Below are 17,333 nucleotides of genomic sequence, written 5' to 3'. Positions count from 1 at the left end.
CCTCTGCCTCCCAAGTGCTGATAATCTGTTTTTAAAATAATGTACTTATGAGGTGTAGATAGCACATTCTTATGATTCTAGCACTATAACCCTGGAACAAGAGATTTTAAATTTGAGGACATGTTGGGCTACATAGTGAGTCTCTGTTCCATAAACAAACAAACAACAAGCAAAATACATTAAATTAATTATTCCTTTGTATGACCTGTGTATATCAAGTATCTCTGACTAAAGTATAATTGTTTCATTATCTTAAAGGCATGCTCTTAGTTATTTAAACTAGGTCTCCAGTTTCAAAATTATGATTTGAAATATGAAAAAAGGTCATGCAAATTTGAAGAGTGGGAAGGAAAGAGATGGATAAGTTGCAAGAGGGAAAAAATTGAAAGTGAAAGGAAAAATATTGGCTCAGGACAAAGGACTGCCTCTAGATAGATAGGAGACAAATGTGGCATATAGGAAAATGGCAGTTTATAAAGGTACAAGGGGAAACCTGTGTCAGGGTCAAGTGTTTAATTTTATTTGGACATGTTTATTAGGTGAGCCACATGGATTTTTGACTTCAATATTTTGATAGCTGGACCTTGATAGTCAGCCTCAGGAGGAGGAAGTGGCCAAATAAGGGAACAGACCTTGGTGGCTAGCTTTAGCAATGTAATCTAATGATTTATAGGAAGGCAGAGGCAATGAGAAGGGCAAGGCCTGCCAGAGCCATGTTTGCCATGCCTGGGTGGCCAGAATTCCTTTAGAAAGGATAGCAGCAGAAATTTAGAAAATTGATTGCAGCATCAAGCATCCACTCAAATATAATTCATTAGGGATGTCTACACCTGGCAAGGTGGTACACGTCTGTAATCCTAGAACTTGGGAGGGAGAATTATGAGCGTCGTGAATATGAGACCACTCTGGGCGACATATGAAGACTTATCATAAACAACAAAGAGATTCAAATGACGCTGCAAATTAAAAAAAAATCAAACTAGGCAAATGGTGATTATTAATTTCTCTCTGATTATAAGCAGTTCAAGATTGTGAAATCAGGACTTTCTACGATATAATACTAAAATAGAATGCAAGGACAGGGCTATTAGTTCATTAGGACAAGGCTTGTCTACCCCATGACTTTAGGGTCAGTCTTAACATTATAAAAATAAAATAAAATATACTACCGAATTATTTATTAATGTGACAAAACCTTTCCTGTGGAGATGATATGCCCCAGATAAGGCGTTCATGATCAGACATCATACAGAAACCACCAAACTCAACTTGATGACCCATGAGTTTTATTGAGGTTACTGAAATATGAGTGAAGGGTTGCTTACAGGACCAGAAATGACTCAAAGACAGCTGCATTGCCAAGGCCCACCCAGCATGGGTAACAGCTCACAGAAACATATAACTGGAGTACACTGCACAGCTTATACACCAGATTGGAGAGTGTTTTTACCAAGTGACTCAGTTGCTCTAAACCTCTTCCAGAGAGTTGGGCTGGTTTTAGCTTCTTCCAGGCAGCTGATATAGTCTCGAAATCTTCTATTTTTACATCTAGGCTTATTTGAGTATCTTCTTTGCAGCTTGCCTTCTCTGAGAATGATTCATCAGTTTGGCTTGTTTACTTGGGAGTAAGTTACCTACTGGATCTGGTCAGTTTCAGGGACTTCCTGGAGCTATTTTGAGATCTTTACCTTCTTGCTAAAGGAGCTTTCCTGCAGGATGGAATATTTTAACTTTGGATGAACTGTCACATAATAAATTCAGATAGTTTTGCAGACCTGGTGCCACAACCCTGATACCAATAACTAAATAAAAACTCTCTTCTTATTAAAATTTATTCATGGTTATGGTGAATATGAGTGACCCCAGACTTTTAATAACTGTGAGTCTTGTTAAAGCTGATTTTTCCCAGGGAATCTAAAAAACTCAATATTAAAGCAAAGGAATTATTGGGGACTGTTTCCAGAAGCTCTAATATGTGCCATACTTGTGTGTCCTCTCACAAAATGAGGTTTTGGTTATTTGCTTTAGATACTGCTTTTAAATATCTTTCATTTTTGTTGTTAACTCCATACTAACACTTGACTCTTGAAAGTTGGAATTTTCTTTTATGTATAAACCTAGTTTTTAAATTGTAATCTCTAATTTTATAAATTAGTAAATACGGGAGATTTCAAACAAGGAAAAAGTGTTTATTTTTTGTAACAACAATGCCAACAATTTAAAAAAATAATTGAAATGGGGAATGCTACAAATTCTTAATTTAAGTTAGATTGATTAACAGTTAATAAGATTTGGAAATACAACAAAATAGCTTAGTGTATTGTAAATATTGAAACAATTTATGTTACTGTTTTGTCCACGTTTTTTATGTTCTTTTTTAATTTAAAATAAACTAACTTTATTTTCCTAACTTCAAATACATTAGAAATGACTTTGCCTGTTCTACTTTCTCAAGTATATTAAACTGAAATAATATTTTGAAAATATCATACACATACTGTATAGTATTAATTTCAAATATGAAAGAACAGTTGTGTATTGTAAGAAAAGGGTAGTTGTAAATTTAACATTAGTAATCCTCTGCACAATTCAGACCCAGTAAAAATAAGTTAATTTCATTTTTCAAGTCTATGACTTATGTATTCCATCAATATACATTCCTCAGACTTCCATATGAATGTAGGGGCTATAGCAAATGTAATATTCAACACTTTTCATAAGGAAGATGGTTACTGATGCTTCCCTGTGAATGTACATGAGAGAGATAAAACTACTTCTCAATGATTAAATGTATTCTCTAATTATTTTATTTTTCAAGAAAGAGAATGCAGCATCCCCTTACTATCACCACACTTATTCGTCAATCCCAGGAATGACAAATATAATGTTGGAGATTTGTTAAAATTTTCTTGCCAACAAGGACACAGAGTTGGACCAGATTCAGTGCAATGCTACCACTTTGGATGGTCTCCTAGTTTCCCAACATGTAAAGGTCAGTATCTGTTTTACATTTGGTGAATGAAAATCAGAAGTTTATTTTCCTTCTCCTAATATCCCCTAGTCTTACATTGTGTTCATAATCTTAAACATATCCAGATATATAGACAGCCATGATGAAGCTGCAGGTTGTGTGGCTAATACACAGTCACTGATTTACAAGGTTAAACCCAGGCTAGCATAAAATATGTTATCAGTGTGTTTAAGCATGCAGACATGATGGTTGAGAGTACAAAGACGTCTCTCATTTTGTCTGTATTACCATTTATACTGGCATTTTTACAGCATAAGCATTTCCTCACATTGCATAGAGAATGTCTAAACTGTATGAAAGCAGATTTTGATTAATTCATTAGCATTTATTAAAAAATTAAAACACATTAATCAGAGATGTTTTCTACAGTGCCAACATTTTTTACCAATTGATACCTGTATGTTAAACATATTCAGGGAGTGTGAAAATCACTATAATTGACACAACTACAATTGCTGACTGGGTTCCTGCATTTTCAAGGTATTAGGTTTGCCACACACTGTAACACCTTCAATATGCTTTCAGTGCTAGTTCAATAGACATATTACAAACTGTGAAATGTCAGTCTAGTGTAAATACTATTGATTTAGTAAAATGTCATAAAAAGTGATATGGTGAATAAATTCTTAAAAGAATTTTTATCTACTAGATTTTTAGACTTCAAGATGGACATTTTCATTTATAGTTACATAATATTTCCACAGTAGATAAAGTAGGACCATGTGACCAACCTCCTAAACTCCTCAATGGGGAAGCTAAGGGAACAAAGAAAGAAGAATATGGCCATGATGAAGTGGTGAAATATGATTGCAAGCCTGGATTTCTCTTGAAGGGACCCAGTAAGATCCAGTGTGTTGATGGGAACTGGACAACATTGCCGATGTGTGTTGGTAATAAAAATTTAATACTTAGACTCTGTTTTGTATTGCATGTGATGCTTTAACCATAGATACATGTAGATGTAACCAATCGTATTATTAAAATAAGAAACACCGAGCCAAGGTAAAAGAGAAAAGCCGAGAGGTCAGAGCTCAGAGATAAAATCTTACCTCCTGCAGTGCTCCTAGCTTCCCCGAGAGAGGGAGGTACTTCCTGTGTCCCTGTTTAAATAATCTTTCTGTTCTGCCTTCTCATTGGTTGTAAACCCAACCACATGACTGCCTCATCACTGCCTGTAAGTACCGCCCTCCAAGTCTTAAAGGCGTATGTCTCCAATACTGGCTGTATCCCTGAACACACAGAAATCTACCTAGCTCTTCTAACCACCACGCTCTCACTATGGCTCTAATAGCTCTGACCCCAGGGCAACTTTATTTATTAACATAAAATTAAAATAACATTTCAGTACAAATAAAATATCACCACATTTCCCCTTTTTTATTTTAATAAAAAGAAAAAAGGCAAAAGGTTATAACTAACAAAAGAAAAACTATATACAAAAGTACAATAACTATATACAATATATACAAGTAACAAATACCTAAACGATGTCTAGTCCATTTGTATTTGACATATCAGAGAAAATAATTCCCTTATCTATCCTATTTTAGTAAGTTCAAAATGTATCTAATTCACTTTCTATCCTAATTAATCTTCAACTATAACTAACTAATCTTCAACTCCCTCAGAGACCCAAGAAGGAAATAATATTAGCTAACAAAAATAAAAACAGGAAGTGCACAAAAGCAACTTCCAAAAATTTTGTGAGTTGACAGAAACAGCCAGCTGCCTGGACAGTCACCTGAGGTTTCTCCACAGTGTTGGGGCATCATCTTCAGCCTATAGGCTTATGGTATCTGACAGACTCATTTGTGAAGTAGGTTGTACACAAGGTCAACAGTTCAACCTCCATTTGGGTGAGAGCAGTCCATGTACCAGAAACACCTGAATTCCACTAGTGTCATGATGATTCAGGATTTTAAATTCTGGAAATTGTTGATGGTTTTTGAATTCAGCTGTCCATTCTTCTTGGCTGTGTATATATGGCTTCATCTAAGCATGCCCTTCTCCACATCCCTCTATTAAATGCCAGTCTACTATTGAGAGGCGTGAGCTTTCAGTTGCTGTTCCATTGCACAACAGAAGCCATCGGCCCACTGCCTGTTCAGCTGCCTTCAAAGAAAAGGGCACTGTACCTTTTCCAGATTGTGAAGGCCACTTCAGGGATGGTGCCATATTGTCCTGGCCTCAGAAGATGCCTTCTGATAAAGCCATAACCACACTTGTTTTGGCAGGAATCGGTAGTCCTTTGTTTCGTGTTCTGTCTGTCCATTTTGTCCTGTTGATACGAGGATACTTTGTTGTCCAGTGGCTAACTTTTGCCACAATGAAAGTTAACTCCATATGCAGTTTCTTCAATGCCCATATTTTCTCTGAAGTAGATTGATACTGCCAGGAGCCGACATGTCTCAAAAAAGAAAAATTTCTAAGTTATTAAAACATTTTAAATGCCATATTCTGTAGATCTCTGAAGGGTTTGAAGATGACCTGTCTAAAATATATCTGCTCAATTTTTAAAACATATTTAATATGACTACAATTTCTATTGTAATGTCTAATTACTAACTTTCATTTCTTTATATCCTAATAGTTGGTAATAATGTAAAGTATTTAAAACTAGTAACTATCTTTTTCTTTTCTTTTCTTTCTTTCTTTCTTTTTTTTTCTTTTTTTTTTTTTTAAAAAAAAAAACAAGAACCTTAAATCTAATCTCCTTTGCTTAGCCTTTTTCCTAACCCTTGACAACTTGTAACCAACCCCCCTAAACAATGAAAATTATCCCAGACCCAAAACCCATTAAAAGAACCAAAAAACCACCCGCCCCACACCACTTCTTTGGCAATGTGGGTGTCATATTCTTAAAATTGCTTCCTGCTGGGTATGGGTGAAGTTATCTTTATCCTGAAAGAAAAATTTAGGTTAATTGTCAAATTCTAGGAAAGGTAACTATATCCTTCATTATTATCCAGTCTGTGTATAAAGCCAAAGTTCAGGGTTTATCTCAAGTCCTTATTCAAGTAGTCTTTGAGACTGGATCATCTCAGCTAGTCATCTCAAAATTGTTCTGAGCACCTTGTAGTTCAAAGCTGATCTGTAGATGATGTTTGTCAGCTTAGTGATATTATTATTGTCCACGTGGAATTGTTGTTGTTGTTGTTGTTGTGGGGCCCCATCTTCTTTCCGGAGACTTCAGTTGATGTTAGGCCTGGCCGTGATTTCCTGCAGAAAACTGATAAGAGACTCGAACACAAAGACATATATATGCAGCTAACTGAAGCCTTTTTTCTAGAATTAGTTAGTACTCTATATGACCATTCATATCTTAACAAAGTTTAAAATGTATATATATATTAATCTTGTAAATTTTGATATAAAATTTATACTTTAAGAAAAGTTTAAAGAATCAGAATAGAATCAAAGAGTTGAGATTAGTCATAGAATAGTCCCTTAATTAATTTGGCTTTTGTCCTGTCCCATAGCAGAAAATGGCTCTTTTATTCTGTCATGATACAGGGAGTTTGTATTTTCATTTTAACAACATGCTTGAGTTTAAAGAAGGAGAGAGCCATTCTCCAACTCCAAAGTCAGCTTTAAATTTTAATTGAACTGGGACTATTAGAAAACCAATAGTGTTAAATCTTTAGAGAAAAGCAGAAACAAACATTTAAGAAGACATAAAATTTTTTAGATAATATATACCCATATGCCATATACTCCAATATACTCTGTTTCCTGGGATAGATGATTTGTCCCTTTTCTTCAGTTGTCTCATTTGTCTTGTGTCCTTCAGATTCCTTAACCTTCATTCTCCTAAAAGACAAAAACAAAAACCTTCCCCCAAGACTAATTTTGGGGATGTTCCTTTTTGGCAAGTTATTATCTGATTAAATGAAAAGACATGTGTTACAGGTACAAGTTAGTTTAAATTGGATGTTCATGCTGGTTGATGAACTATCACCTCCTCTAATTAAGAGGTTTCTCTTGTTCAAATCGAACCTTTATCAATTTTGATGGTACCCACAGCTTATCTTCTCCTATAGAAACAAAAGCAAAACCTCGTCCCCAACGTAATACATACCCTGGCTTCCATTCTGAGGTCAGCACATCCTTAAAGTATATAGGCTGATTTAATTCTGTAGTTTTTTCTATTACCCAATGTCTCTCTGCAGCTGTTGTTCCTTTCTCATTGGCATTCAGAAAATTCAAAGTTAATAGAGCATTATGCAGTCTATTTCTGGGGGTTTTTGTTACTCCTTTCTGTTTATTTAGCATATCCTTTAGAGTTCTGTTTGACCTTTCTATAACTGCTTGACCTGTAGGATTATGTGGTATACCTGTAATATGCTTTATATTGTAATAAGCAAAAAACTGTTTCATTTTAACAGAGACATATGATGGAGCATTGTCAGTTTTGATTTGTGCAGGTATACCCATGATGGCCATAACTTCTAGCAAATGAGTGATTACAGAATCAGCTTTTTCAGAACTCAAAGCAGTTGCCCATTGAAATCCTGAATAAGTATCGATAGTGTGGTGTACATATTTCAGTTTTCCAAATTCTGCAAAGTGAAACACATCCATCTGCCAGATTTCATTCCTCTGAGTACCCTTTGGGTTACATCCTGCTGGTAATGGCGTTTGATTATAGAAGGAACAAGTAGGACATTTCTTTACTATTTCTTTGGCTTGTTGCCAGGTTATGGAAAAATCCTTTTTTAAACCTTTACTATTGACATGATGTTTTTTATGAAATTCTGAGGCCTCCAGCACATTTCCTACCAATAATTTATCAATCTCATCATTGCCTTGTGCTAAAGGGCCTGGCAGACCAGTATGAGATCGGATGTGAGTTATATATAAAGGATGACTCCTTTTCCTGATTGTATCTTGTAATTGAATAAATAGTGAAGTTAATTCTGAAGCATCAGGGATAAATTCTGCAGTCTCAATATGTAATACCACTCTTTCAGCATACTGAGAGTCAGTTACTATGTTGAGAGGTTCTGAAAAATCCATTAATACCAACAGAATAGCATACAATTCTGATTTTTGCACTGAATTATAAGGACTTTGTACCACTTTACTTAAATTTTCTGATTTGTAACCTGCCTTTCCTTGTTTGTTGGCATCTGTATAAAATGTACGAACTCCAGATATGGGTTTTTGCCGTACAATTCGAGGCAAGATCCAATCAGCTCTCTTTATAAAATCAATTCTGTTGCTTTTGGGATATTTGCTGTTAATTTCTCCCAAAAAATTACTGCAAGCTCTTTGCCAAGGTTCACTTTCTGTCCATAATTTTTCAATGTCCTCCTTAGTTAAAGGTACGACAATTTCTGCTGGGTCTATTCCTGCTAATTGACGAAGTCTCAATTTTCCTTTCCAAATCAAGTCAGAGATTTTTTCCCCATAAGTTTTTAATTTTTTATTTGGTTTATTTGGTAAAAATATCCATTCCAATATAATATCTTCCCTCTGCATTAATATTCCAGTAGGGGAATGCCTAGAAGGTAAAATAACCAAAATGCAATCCAGCTTTGGATCAATACGATCCACGTGCCCTTCATGTACTTTCTTTTCTACCAAGGCCAATTCTTTCTCAGCTTCAGGTGATAATTCTCTTGGACTATTTAAGTCCTTGTCACCTTCTAAGGTTTTGAACAAATTAGTCAGTTCATCATTTTTTACCCCAACAATAGTTCGTAGATGAGAAATATCTCCAAATAATCTTTGAAAGTCATTAAGAGTCTGTAGTCTATCTCTCCTAATTTGCACCTTTTGGGGTCTAATTTTTTGTAGCTCTATTTTATATCCTAAATAATTAATAGAATCTCCTCTTTGTATTTTTTCAGGAGCAATTTGTAATCCCCAGCAAGGCAAAATTTTCTTTACTTCTTCAAACATTCTTTCTAAAGTATCTGCATTTGAGTCAGCTAGTAAAATATCATCCATATAATGATAAATTATAGATTTAGGAAATTTTTTACGTATCACTTCCAATGGCTGTTGTACAAAATATTGACACAGAGTTGGGCTATTTAACATTCCCTGTGGGAGGACCCTCCATTGAAATCTTTTAACCGGTTGAGAATTATTATAAGTAGGCACTGTGAAAGCAAATCTTTCTTTGTCCTTTTCTTGTAAGGGTATTGAAAAGAAACAGTCTTTTAAATCAATAACTATTAGAGGCCATCCTTTTGGTAACAGAGTAGGCAAAGGAATTCCAGATTGTAGAGAGCCCATCGGCTGAATTACTTTGTTAATTGCTCTAAGGTCTGTTACCATTCTCCATTTACCAGATTTCTTTTTAATAACAAATACAGGAGAATTCCAAGGGCTGGTTGACTGTTCAATATGCTGAGCATTTAACTGTTCTTCTACCAGCTCTTCTAAAGCCTGGAGTTTCTCTGTTGTTAAAGGCCATTGCTGAACCCATACAGGCTTGTCTGTTAACCATTTTAAAGGTAGAGCTGTTGGTATTTTTGGAAGATTATCAGTTGTTGTGCCCTGTTCTTGTATAATATGGATGGCTGGTGACCACTCAAAATAATGCCTTCTAATATTTCTCTCAGAAACATGTGCTAGTTTATGATTTGTTTCTGAGATTGGAGGGATTTTAATCTGAGTATTCCATTGTTGCAACAAGTCTCGACCCCACAGGTTCATAGCTATGTTAGCGACATATGGTTTTAATTTTCCTCTCTGTCCTTCTGGACCTATACATTCCAGCCATCTTGCACTCTGTTTCACTCCAGATAATGTCCCAATTCCTAACAGTTGAACGTTTACCTCCTGAAGAGGCCAAGCTGGATGCCAAAATTCTGGTGCAATTATGGTAATGTCCGCACCTGTGTCTACCAGACCAGACAACAAAACACCATTTATTTTTATCGTTAATTTTGGTCTCTGTTCATTAATAGAAGTTTGCCAAAAAATTTTCTTTATGTTTTCTCCTGAATTTTCTATTCTCTCTTTTTCATCATCCTGACCAGCATGATTTATTCCAATAGGCATTTGGTTATTTAATCGCTCAGAGCAGGGATTTCCTCTACAGCTGCAGGAAAGGTTTGAACTGGTTTTGCTATGGGGGCCTGCATGAGGCCCCTCCGGGAGTTTCCCGAAAACTGAGGCAAAGGATTACCCTGTCTGTCCTTTGTTGATCTACATTCATTGGTCCAGTGTTTTCCCTTACCGCACCTTCTGCATACTCCAGAAGGAAGGGGCATTCTGTTGCCATTGTTCCTTGAAGAAACATTGCTTCTAGGATTGACCTGTTTACAGTCCCTTTTAAAATGTCCTTGCTTTCCACACCCAAAACATCTAACACTCCTCAAACCTTTTGAAATTACTTCTCCTACCCACGTATCATGCTCATCAACCTCAACATTAATTGTTTCTCTAATCCAATCTTCCAAAGGTGCAGATCTTGCCCTTAATGGCCTGATTATCCTTTTGCATGCTGCATTCGCATTCTCAAATGCCAAAGCTTCAATTATTGCCTTACTAGCTTCTGATCCTGAGACCATTCTGTTTACTGCTGAAGCCAGTCTTTCTAAAAAATCTGTGAAAGATTCTTTAGGGCCTTGCATAACCTTTGTGAATGACTCATGTTTTTTTCCTGGTTCATCAACTCTGTCCCATGCATTCAAGGCTGCCATTCGACATAAAATTACGGTTTGAACATCATATAAACATTGTGTTTGTATTGAAGCATATTGGCCTTCTCCAATAAGCTGATCCTGACAAACTTGTATTCCTTTATCCCTCCATTGTGTTTCTACGTTTCTAGCTTCCTCCTTAAACCAAGTCAGAAATTGAATTCTCTGGCTGGGTTCCAGAACAGCTTGTGCAAGGTCCCGCCAGTCCTGTGGTATAATCCTATTATATGTTGACCAAGAGTTTAACATTTGCTTTACATATGGGGAATGCATGCCATAAGATACTATTGCCTCCTTAAACCTTTTAAAATCCATCAGTTCAATTGGAGCCCAGATATTTTGTGTAGCCATTTGATCAGGCATCTGCTGTACGGTTACAGGATAAATTAAGGATGATTGTGTGAAAACAGGCTTTCTTTCTGTAACCTTATGATCCAAACTTGAACCAACTTCACTGTTAAAATTAACAGGTTTTTCTAAAGCTGTTATCCTGGCACTTAAATCGACTATCTTTTTAAATAGTAAAATGAGAATAAGCATGGTGATTAACTGCATAATTCCCATAATACTAATCTTTTCATATAGTTGTTCCATTGTCAGACTGCCTAAAATTTCAAACAAAACCCAATTTTCTTCCAATGTACACAGGAAACCCATTTTTTTAAATGTGGAAAAAATTTGTCTTTTAAATAGTTTCCTTTATGACTTACCAAATCTGCGTAGAACAGTAGAAATTCGAGCGAATTTCAAAACAGCCACCTAGAGTCCTAGGTGTAAATCCAGAGAGAGAGAGAGAGAGAGAGAGAGAGAGAGAGAGAGAGAGAGAGAAACAGAGAGACAGAGAGAAAGCAAGAGAGAAAGCAAAAGCGAAAGCGAAAGTGAAAGTGAAAGTGAAAGTGAAAGTGAAAGTGAAAGCGAAGGGGTAGCCGGCTAAAGCTTAAAGCCAGCCACTTGTTCCCTCTTGAGCCTAGTCAAGGCTTGGCTTTACAGGCAGGGGCCCTGTTTAGCAGGGCAGGCCTGAGCTGTTTGTAGCACTGGCTTTAAGCAAGCAGCTCACAGTCCAGCCTGAGCCCAAGCAGACCTGGGCCGGGGCTAGGGAGCTGGCTGCTCCGGCTAGGGAGCCGGCTGCTCGGGCTAGGGAGCCGGCCCCAAGCAGTTTTTAATGGATTCTTGTCACGTTGGGCGCCAGATGTAGATGTAACCAATCGTATTATTAAAATAAGAAACACCGAGCCAAGGTAAAAGAGAAAAGCCGAGAGGTCAGAGCTCAAAGATAAAATCTTACCTCCTGCAGTGCTCCTAGCTTCCCCGAGAGAGGGAGGTACTTCCTGTGTCCCTGTTTAAAATAATCTTTCTGTTCTGCCTTCTCATTGGTTGCAAACCCAACCACATGACTGTCTCATCACTGCCTGTAAGTACCGCCCTCCAGGTCTTAAAGGCGTATGTCTCCAATACTGGCTGTATCCCTGAACACACAGAAATCTACCTAGCTCTTCTAACCACCACGCTCTTACTATGGCTCTAATAGCTCTGACCCCAGGGCAACTTTATTTATTAACATAAAATTAAAATAACATTTCAGTACAAATAAAATATCACCACAGATACACATTTGTGAAACATCTTTCTGCAGAGGAGGAGAGTACATGTGGAGACATTCCTGAAATTGAGCATGGCTCTGTCCAGTTTTTTGTCCCTCCTTACCATCATGGAGATTCAGTGGAGTTCAACTGTACAGAAAACTTCACAATGATTGGACATATGTCAGTTTCATGCATGAGAGGAAGGTGGACCCAGCTTCCTCAGTGTGTTGGTAAGATTATATGCCTCGAATTGATACTTAATGAAGTGTAATATTTTTATTGCAGAAATATTTCTATGTGTGTGTGTGTGTGTGTGTGTGTGTGTGTGTGTGTGTGTGTGTGTATGTATTTGTATTTAGAAATCTTCTTGGAAAAATCTAGTCTTAGATAATATAAATCCAAACTATTATTGTTTATAATTTAATGTGTGTCTACAGATGAATGAAAATTATTAATATAATCTATAAAAGGTTGTTTACCTTAAGTTAAATCTAGTTGTTGGTTATGAATTTTCTTGTGACTAAATGTAAATAATAATACCCAAGAAGATATCACAATGTTACAAAATACCATTGCTGTTACTCTATGGCACTCTCTGTTATTGTTGAAAAATGTCCACAACGAGGCCTTGGTGGGTGGAGCCAAGGTGCTCCACAGCAGGTAAAGGGGATACACCATGCAGACACAGCAGGCAGTGGCCAAGGGGGCATGGCAGAAAGCCACTCACACCATGCAGAAGTGGCATCCACATGGAAAGTTTTAATAAGGGGGAAAGGGAGGGAGAATATGGAAAAGAGAAAGAGAAAAGGGAAGAAAAGGAAGGGAGGAGGCTGTGCTACCTCATGAAAGGGAGGGAGGAAGAGGGAAAAGAAGGAAGAGAGAGAAGGGGAGGGGTTTTCTCTTAAAGAGGACTTTATATAAGATGATATCAGGATGCTGGGCAGGTCCCCGGGGGCAGGTCTGAATGCTAACGTTACTCTTTTTTTGATTATTATAAGAAGGTGAGTTATGATTAGCAAATGGGGGGGAAATAGGGTGCAAAATTCTCAATACTACTTCCTGCTAATTTTGGTATGAAGTAGGGAGGGGGAAGTTGGGGTTTGGGTCACACACAGCAGAAAGTTTTAGTGAAGAAGCATTCTGTTAGCTGCCATTGTGGAGACCTCAGGTATCTGTTCCTTGAGGGAACTGAGAAGACAGGGTGCTCAGAAAAAATTTACTGTTATTATTGGTCTCATGAGCAGGGCTAGCCATGGGAAGAGCGATAACTGCCAGAAAGAATGGGATGGAAAAGTGTCCTGCTTGTACAGAAGAGACAAGGGTGGTTGAGTCAGGTGAAAGAGCAAATATGCTTTTGAGTCTGGAGTGGTGGCACCAGCAGTGATATTCCAGGAGCTTGGGTGGGAAGAGGCATGCCAAAATGGGAGATGATGTGTTCCAGAAGTACAGGAGCCATTACATCTTCTGTTTCTTTGAATGTGGGAAATGACTCTATCCTTACTGTAAAAATGTCAATGAATTAAGAGATAAGTTTTTATGAGTTGGCATGTGGGTGAAGTTAACCTGCGAGCATTTTCCCAGTTCATTTCTTCAGCTGGTATAGTGGCTGATGATGTATCTGGAGGGCCTTTGAGGGTTTGGCCTTGGCACAAGTCTGGCAGGAGGGGTAGATCTGTGCAGGAACCTGCCAGTGTTTGTAAAACATGTGGAACATATTTACATCTTGGTGTCATAGCAAAAGCTATGGCTTTTGGTTAAAAGGTATGAACATTTTCTAGGGCCTGTTTTCAGCCTAATGAAACACATCCTTAAATCTATAATGAGAGGAAATTCACTGAATGGAAGTGGTTGAGTGAGTGAAGGAGGAGGAGGGACGCTTCCATACCCTCTCTAATGCTAACCTGTCTCTAAAATCTGGGATCAGTAAAGTCCAGAGAAAATTATGGACTCGCAAGTCTGTTTGTAGTCAGTGCTCTATCAGTTTATCAAAACTGTATTTATCAATGTTAAAACTCTGAACCTCTGAAATTACATCTGAAACCAGTTTATCCTGTACCATGAAGTCTATGAATGAGGTACTTGTCTGTATTTTTAACAGGAAACTTAATAATGAGCTACCAAGTTCTTGTAGACTTGAGATTGTGGAAGAGAGCTGTTAGTTGGCAAAATATACATTAGTACCCTGGTCATCAAACATCATCAGATCTAAGAAGGATAAGTTAAAAAAAAAAAAAAAAGAGGAAGTGAGGCAGATTTCCCATTTTCACATAAACAAAGCTTAAAGCAACTTCTTTTCATCTAATTCACCAGAGAGCAGTCATTATAAAGTAAGTTTATCCCTTTTTGAGTCTGGTACTAAGGTGAACTGTGTCTAGACTTGGTATTAGCTCTAAAAGAATGAGGCCTGTGAATTTTACATAGAGAACCGAAAAGCCAGCTGAACCCTTGGTTGTTGCTGTTGAACTGACAAAGCCTGGCTGTCAAATGACATTAAAGATCTGAGAAGGATAAATTTTACCTGAGTTAGTGATTTAAAGTCACAGAGACTTACTTGCTACCTACTTAGACAGTCAGTCACTCCAGGGTCCTCCATGGTTGTTGAGGGCAGAGGTCTCAGGGTGACAACATCAGTCTTCAGCTACCAGATCTAGGCCTGCCAGGCCTCAGAAGATCCAACAGTTATGGGGTAGTAGCTTGTGTGGAGGACCAGCCTACTTTGTCTAGGCAAAAGCAAAGCAATGGATTTCCAAGAGTCCTGTATTCCTTAGTCTGAAGAAGGCCCTGGCAAAAGTCCAGATAAAAGGCAGTACTTGAGGTGAAAGGCAGTTTTTGCTCAGTGGTTGGTGCTACCACTCTGGAGCAAGTTCTGGGTAGAAGTTCTTCTGTGCCCATCTATCTTCTTTGGAAGAAATAAAGGTGCTGCCACGAGCTAGAATGTCACTCTATCACAAAAAAAAACTTTTAAACATTTCAAATGCCATATTTGCAGATCTCTGAGCCTTCGAGGACTGTCTGTCTATTAGGTATGAATGACTGCATCTTTAATAAATAACTAAAATTATCTTGGTGCCTACATTCACTTTTTTCTAAAACTGGGGTTTTTCTTATAGTATTCATGGGTCATTACTTCAGAATGGTCCTTGATACCCAGAATTTACTCTTCATTGGAATTTTAGTGTTGGTTAATGCCAGAGAAACATGGAGCTCCTTTGGAAAGGGTACTTATACCTGTGTTGTTTAGTGATATGTTCTCCAGACACTGAAGACTGACCTATTCAAAAACAGTTTGCCATGTAAATCAGTGCTTCTATAATTAATCATTACATTTTTGCTAAGCAAACACGTTTTTTTTTTCAGATGTCTACTTCAGTACTTTAAAGTCTATTCACAATGACTGTTTAAAACTGTTTAACAAATAATTTTATATGGATGAAAAGTCAGACATTTCACAAATGAAAACAATTTTTCATTCTGTTACAAAGTTATGTTTTATTATTTGTTCAGAGTTCTGAGTTTTGTTCTGATGGTTGATCTGCCTGTAGAGACCTTCATATGACCCTCTTCAGTTATCATAAGCTGTGCTACAACATTAAGCTTACAGTACAAACATTTTTATCCTGACATTATACATTCTTACCCTGATCCATATCTTTAGCTTTCTCTTGACCAATAAGAGATTCTTATGAAACAAATCAATCACACAGTCACCATGCCCCTGTGACTATTGGTCTTTCTTCACTTACCTTTATAACTTTCATCTTCCTGTGAACCAATTGTAAGGAAGGGCCTAATTCTCAGGTGTCTTGAATTCTTGAATTACTCTGGTCAATATTTTAAGTATTGTTTTAGATGAAAGTTATAGTACTTTGACTAATCACTTTCTTTTATTTATTCTATCCATTCACATTTCACTCTACATTTCAAATTATTAACAAATGTTATCCAGGACCTATACTGAAATTTTGTCAGATTCAAAAAGAATTTTGATCTTCAGTTAGTAATTATAAAACATAATGCATTAAAAGGTATATATATATATATATATATATATATATATATATATATATATCCCTTACTTAAGTCATAACACAGCCAAACAGTTTTATTAATATGACACAGTATTGTTATATTATAGGATGATCTAGCATAGGAAATAACTTCTTATAGACTCTTACTCAAAGCCAGTTCTTCCTCCTAATGCAAATGGTGACTACAAGCATATAATATCTTTTACAAATTCTTGCTTTGAAACAATTGTTTTATACACAATATATCTAGATTTTTTAATAACACATCTATCAAAAAGGATATTCAAACTAGTAAACTTTTTATAATCTATCTGCTCATTTTTCATTTTAATATTTTTAACATCATGGACTAGAATTAAGATAAGGGAGAGCAACAAGTTTGGTCATTTCATAATCATTTCCTATGTAGAGCATCTGAGACACTGATTTTCTATGTATTTGCAGTTGCCAAGTACACAAATCACTTCACAACACAAACTCTCTGAGATGTACAAAACTGGACATGAGATCTAGTTCTCTCACCATAGGCCACTCTGTGTGGTCACTTTAGCATGTTAATTGACAGAATTTATAGGCATAAATAATAGTTTCATTTGACCATATAGCTATTTTGATACAGCAGCTAGCTCACTTCTTGTAATTGTTTTTATTTTTCCTGGAATTATTTTCACATAGCAACAGATCAACTGGAGAAGTGTAAAGCACCAAAGGTAACTGGTGTGAATGGAATTCAACCCAATAAGAAAGAATTTAATCATAACTTTAGCATGAGTTACAAATGTAGAGGAAAGAAGGAGCATAAACACTCAACCTGCATCAATGGAAGGTGGGATCCTGAGCCAAACTGTAGAGGTAAGCTCTTGTTTGCATTGTCTTTTAGTGGTTATTCTAGTCCTTTCTCACCTGTGATAGTAGTGTCCTTGAGTTATTAAAACACAGTAAATTTTCTTCACATTTTCTTATGTGAATCCTGCATTTTTATTTTTACCTCTCCCTCATCTACTTGAACACCTCTTGTGTCCCTTGTACTTCA

At 36.8% G+C, this 17,333-nt stretch overlaps 1 protein-coding gene across 14 annotated transcripts in view; it reads left to right on the top strand.

Annotated features, from left to right (window-relative positions):
* LOC102923317 (complement factor H-related protein 1-like) overlaps positions 1 to 17,333 on the top strand; it is a 256,566-nt gene that overhangs the window by 84,405 nt on the left and 154,828 nt on the right. For 12 of the 14 annotated variants that reach the window (XM_076547540.1, XM_076547550.1, XM_076547546.1 and 9 more), the window contains 4 exons: positions 2,819 to 2,992; positions 3,736 to 3,921; positions 12,323 to 12,502; positions 16,976 to 17,152. In XM_076547540.1, the coding sequence (XP_076403655.1) occupies positions 2,819 to 2,992; positions 3,736 to 3,921; positions 12,323 to 12,502; positions 16,976 to 17,152 (717 nt within the window). The remainder of the gene's footprint in view (positions 1 to 2,818; positions 2,993 to 3,735; positions 3,922 to 12,322; positions 12,503 to 16,975; positions 17,153 to 17,333) is intronic. The other 2 variants (XM_076547551.1, XM_076547544.1) reach the window with 1 other exon arrangement.

Source organism: Peromyscus maniculatus, chromosome 11, assembly GCF_049852395.1.
Source record: "Peromyscus maniculatus bairdii isolate BWxNUB_F1_BW_parent chromosome 11, HU_Pman_BW_mat_3.1, whole genome shotgun sequence".
Lineage (NCBI taxonomy): Eukaryota > Metazoa > Chordata > Mammalia > Rodentia > Cricetidae > Peromyscus > Peromyscus maniculatus.
This window is presented reverse-complemented; position numbering and strand designations above follow the sequence as displayed.